The following is a 4,975-nucleotide window of genomic DNA, read 5'->3' as shown; positions in this document are numbered from 1 at the left end:
AAAAAAAAAAAAAATTAGCTGGGTGTGGTGATGCATGCCTGTCATTTCACTACTTGGGAGGCTGAGGCAGGAGAATCGCTTGAACCCGGCAGGTGGAGGTTGCCGTGAGCTGAGATCACGCCATTGCACTCCAGCCTGGACAACAAAAACAAAACTTTGTCTCTCTCTCTCTCTATATATATATATATAAGCTGAGTGTGGTGGTGCATGCCTATGATCCCAGCTACTTGGGAGGCTGAAGTGGGAGGATTGCTTGAGCCTTGGGAAGTGGAGGTTGCAGTGAGCCATGATAGTGCCCCTGCACTCTAGCCTGGGCGACAGAGTGAGACACTGTCTCAAAACAAAACAAAACAAAACTCTTCCTACCTTATTCATTCATTTATACACCAAACATGTATTTAATGTCTCCTGTTAGTATCAGATCGGGGGATTCAGTGACTAACAGACCAGTGTGGGAGTGTGTAGTCTGGTGGAGAAGATAGATTTTATTCAAATAACTGCATGCATATGTAATCAAATAATTGCAAACATAGGTATTTCGCTTTGGTGACTATTAAGAAGAAGAGCATTCAGTTATAGGTTTAGCAGAGGATTTGATCAGTTAGGAGTTTAGAGTGTCAGGGAGGTCTCTCTGGGGAAAGTGAATCATGGGCTGAGGTACAAATGATGCATGGGCCGTAACTGGGTGAAGCTAGGTAGATGCGTTCCAGGGAGAGGCACAGCATGTGCAAAGGGCTGGGGGTGGAGGAGGACATGCGTTCAGGAAGTGAAGGAGGCTGGTGTGGTGAGACACAGAACGAGGCTGAGGGTCTCAAGGTGAGTCTGGCAGGAGGCTAGTTTTCCTCAGGGCTGGAAGAATGTGGTAACAAGGTTGGCTTTTGCAAAGCACCCGGAAGCTATTGAAAGTTTTACTCAAGGCATTGGTATCATCTGCTCTGCACCCTGGCCACCGTGTGGAAGAGGCATCGTAGAAGTAAAGGTTTGCAGAAGCCACTTAGGAGGCTACCGCAGAGGGCCAAGGGAGAGGTGAGGATGCCACGAGGGCACAGAGTGGACAGATGTTTTGTTTGCCCAGTGGGCAGGGCTTGGTGATGCACTGGGGGAGAGGGGAGAAAGAGGGTTTGGATGGGCCAGGAATTTCCAGGAAGGTAGAGTGAGTCATTTGGCTTTGAAGACTCAAGTACTGTTCAGAGCTAGACTAGGGTGACAGCAGTTCTGGGCCAGCAGACAACACACTTACACTTGAATCCTTTGAGTCCTGCCTCATTGTCTAAGCAGCAACCACAGGGAAGATGGCAAAATCTCCATTCGTCCGCAGTGTGTGGCTGAAACCTGGGATCCTAGAATCCCAGGGCTGGAATCTCTCCCACCCCCCCAGACCTCCTGGCTACTGACCAGTGGCTCACGGGGCCTTGTACTGTGGCGCAAGGAGATCTTGATCCGTTTGTCCAGTTTCTCTACTTGGAACTGCAGGCAGGCAGGTTTGGCCTTGTACTGCCGCAATTCCTCACTGGGCCTGAGGGGATTTCAGTCCAGACCTTTCTCTCCAGCTGGTCTCATGGTCTGACTTCATCCCACCCTTGGAAGACAGGATATATGGTAGCTGTTGTGAGCAGCCTGGGTTGATGCATGTTTTTTGAGGGAATAAACATGTAATTTATGCTTTTGAAATGCTGAGTGAGTTGCAGCTATATGTAGGCGGGATTACCAATAAGTCAGTGTATTAGTTTTCTATTGCTGCTTTAACAAGTTACCGCTAACATAGTGGCTTAAAACCATGGATTTGGGCCAGGTGCAGTGGCTCACGCCCGTAATCCCAGCACTTTGGGAGGCCGAGGCAGGCAGATAACATGAAGCCAGGAGCTCGAGACAGCCTGGCCAACATGGGGAAACCACGTCTCTACTGAAATATAAAAATTAGCCCAGCATGGTGGCACGTGCCTATAGTCCCTGCTACTTGAGAGGCTTGGAAGAATTGCTACAAGAATTGCTTGAACCTGGAAGGTGGAGGTTGCAGTGAGCTAAGTTTGTGCTACTGCACTCCAGCCTGAGTGACAGAGAGAGACTCTGTTTCCAAACAAACAAACAAACAAAAAAAAACTCACCACGGATTTGTTATTGATTGATTGATTGATTGAGATGGAGTTTTGCTCTTGTTGCCCAGGCTGGAGAGCAATGGTGTGATCTCAGCTCACTGCAACCTCTGCCTCCCAGGTTCAAGCAATTCTCCTGCCTCAGCCTCCCAAGTAGCTGGGATTACAGGCGCCCACTACCACACCTGGTTAATTTTTATATTTTTAGTAGAGATGGGGTTTCATCATGTTGGCCAGGCTGGTCTTGAACTCCTGACCTCAGGTGATCCACCTGCCTTGGCCTCCTAAAGTGCTGGGATTACAGGCATGAACCACTGTGCCGAGCTAGATTTCTTATTTTATAGTTCTGTAAGTTAGAAATCTGACACTGATCTCACTGAGCTGAAACCCCCAAGTTGCCAGGACTGTGTTTCCTTCTAGAGGCTCTGAGGAGAATCCGTTTCCTTTCCTTGTCCAGCTCCCTGGGGCCACCCACATTCCTTGGCTTGTGGGCCTCTCCTGCCATGGTCAAAGTGAGCGATGCCACATCCCTCTGTACCTTTCATCCATAGTCATGTCTCCCTCTGACTCTACCTCTGTCCCCCTCTTCCATGTTTAAGGTTCCTTGTGATTTCTTGGGGCCCACCCAGATGATTCAGGGTAGTCTCCCTATTAAGGGCCAGCTCATGAGCCCCCTTACTTCCATAGCTATGGAAGACAGCATATTTGCAGGCTCTGGGGATTGGGGTGTGAATGTCTCTGGGGCTGTTGTTCTCCTGCCTCAGCCTCCTGAGTAGCTGGGATTACAGGCGCATGCCACCACGCCTGGCTAATTTTTGTAGTTTTTTGTTTTTTGTTTTTTTTGAGACGGAGTTTCACTCTTGTTACCCAGGCTGGAGTGCAATGGCATGATCTCGGCTCACCGCAACCTCCGCCTCCTGGGTTCAGGCAATTCTCCTGCCTCAGCCTCCTGAGTAGCTGGGATTACAGGCACGCACCACCATGCCCAGCTAATGTTTTATATTTTTAGTAGAGACGGGGTTTCACCATGTTGACCAGGATGGTCTCGATCTCTTGAACTCGTGATCCACCCGCCTTGGCCTCCCAAAGTGATGGAATTTACAGGCTTGAGCCACTGCGCCCGGCCATTTTTGTAGTTTTAGTAGAGACGGGGTTTCACCATGTTGGCCAGGATGGTCTCAAACTTCTGACCTCACGATCTGCCTGCCTCGGCCTCCCAAAGTGATGGAATTACAGGCATGAGCCACTGCACCTTTTTTTTTTTTTTTTTTTTGGCAGAGTGTTGCTCTGTTGCCCAGGCTGGAGTGTAGTTGTGTAATCTGGGCTCACTGCCGCCTCAGCCTCCTGGGCTCGGTTATTTCTTACTTAGACTCTTTGAGCCTACTGGGAATTTAACTTATTCAGCTGAGCATCCTTTGCAATGCTTAAATAAAGGTCCGCCCCTCAGTGTAGTTAGCTGTTCAGTCTCTGTTTAAATGTTCCTTGTGTTGGGGAACATTTTTTGGGGGGACAAAAAATGCCCATTCTTTATGGGGACAGCTTTTGCTCTTGGGAAGCTCGTCCTTACATGGTCTCACATTGCGGCCCTAGTAGCCTCCTCTCTCTGGCCTTCTTTCTGTCTCCTGGGGGCTTCCCAATCAAATCCGGTCCTTTTCCCAAGGGGATTTGAGGATGGCCACTGTGTCCCTCCTTGTTTCAAGGGGGTTCTCGCAGCCAGAGGCGTGATGCCATTGGGCTTTGGGCTCACCCCAAAAGCCCAGTATGGTTATCAGTCAGCCAGATGAAGCTTCTGGTCTGCTTCCAGAGCTCCACAATGGCCAGGTCCTCACTGTTCTCCGGATCGACAACACCTGTGCACCCATCGCCTTCGATCTGGGAGCCGCAGAAGAGCAACTGCAAACTTGGGGCATCCACGTGAGTGCCGATTTCCTTGAATCCCTACCATTTTCCCTTTCATCCATTCGTCCATCTATCTTTTCATCTAGTTAGTCACAAAATCTTTAGGAAACACTCTGTGCTAGCTGTGGTAGGGTATTTAAGGAAGGTGGATTAGAACTGCCCTCTCTTTCCTCCCTTCCCAATTAATTCACTAAACAGATGTGTATTTTTTTGGGTGCCCATTCTGTACCAGGCACTTAACTGGCTAAACATAATAGAGGTGGACAGGACATAGTACCTATCCCCATAGGTCCCAGTGGGGGAGATGGACATGTGTTAGAGAAATCAGGACAGTATGATATCAACGCCACAGCAGAGGAATGCACAGGCATTGAAGACATTCACAGGAGAAAATGAGAAACTTTCTCATGGGGAAGCAGGCGGTGGTTATGAAAGCTTTGCAGAGGAGCAGATGCTTGATCTGGGGTCTTGAATAAATAGGAATATGCTGGGTGGACAGAAGGATGCGCATTTTAGGAGAGGAACTGCATATGCATGGGAAAGTGTACATGAATTTATTAGATAATGATGCAGCACCTTTGAGCACAGTGATCTGAGGCCAGGCTTCACAGACCCATGGAACTGGGTGCAAATCTAGCTCCGGTGCTCACTGCCTGTGTGACTTTGGGAAGGTGACTTAACCTCTCTGAACCTCAGTTGTATCATCTGTAAATGTGGATAATATTGATACCTATTACATAAGGTTTTTGTTAGGATTCAGTGCAATAATGCTTGAGGAATCCTCGCATTGTCTCTAGCATATAGTAAATGCTCAATATATTGTAGCTATTACTGTTATAAAGTACCTATATGTATGTTTTACTCTCTTCTCAAAGCCCCCAACATGATCAGGCCTTTCCTGTGCTAGCGAAGGAAGATTAATTAGGACTAGGGAAGATACACTGCTAATTTTAGCCTGAAGATTTTAGAATTTACTTCTTCTT

The 4,975-nt window shown here is 48.2% G+C and overlaps 1 protein-coding gene across 6 annotated transcripts in view; it reads left to right on the top strand.

The window, feature by feature from the left end:
• TMEM268 (transmembrane protein 268) overlaps window positions 1-4,975 on the top strand; it is a 36,095-nt gene that overhangs the window by 10,570 nt on the left and 20,550 nt on the right. For all 6 annotated transcript variants that reach the window (XM_037739173.1, XM_017530261.2, XM_017530264.2 and 3 more), the window contains exon 3: window positions 3,898-4,007. In XM_037739173.1, coding sequence (XP_037595101.1) covers window positions 3,898-4,007 — 110 coding nt within the window. The remainder of the gene's footprint in view (window positions 1-3,897; window positions 4,008-4,975) is intronic.

The sequence above is a fragment of the Cebus imitator genome, unplaced genomic scaffold (assembly GCF_001604975.1).
Source record: "Cebus imitator isolate Cc_AM_T3 unplaced genomic scaffold, Cebus_imitator-1.0 Scaffold64, whole genome shotgun sequence".
Lineage (NCBI taxonomy): Eukaryota > Metazoa > Chordata > Mammalia > Primates > Cebidae > Cebus > Cebus imitator.
The sequence above is the reverse complement of the archived record's forward strand: the minus strand, read 5'-3'. Positions and strand labels throughout refer to the sequence as shown.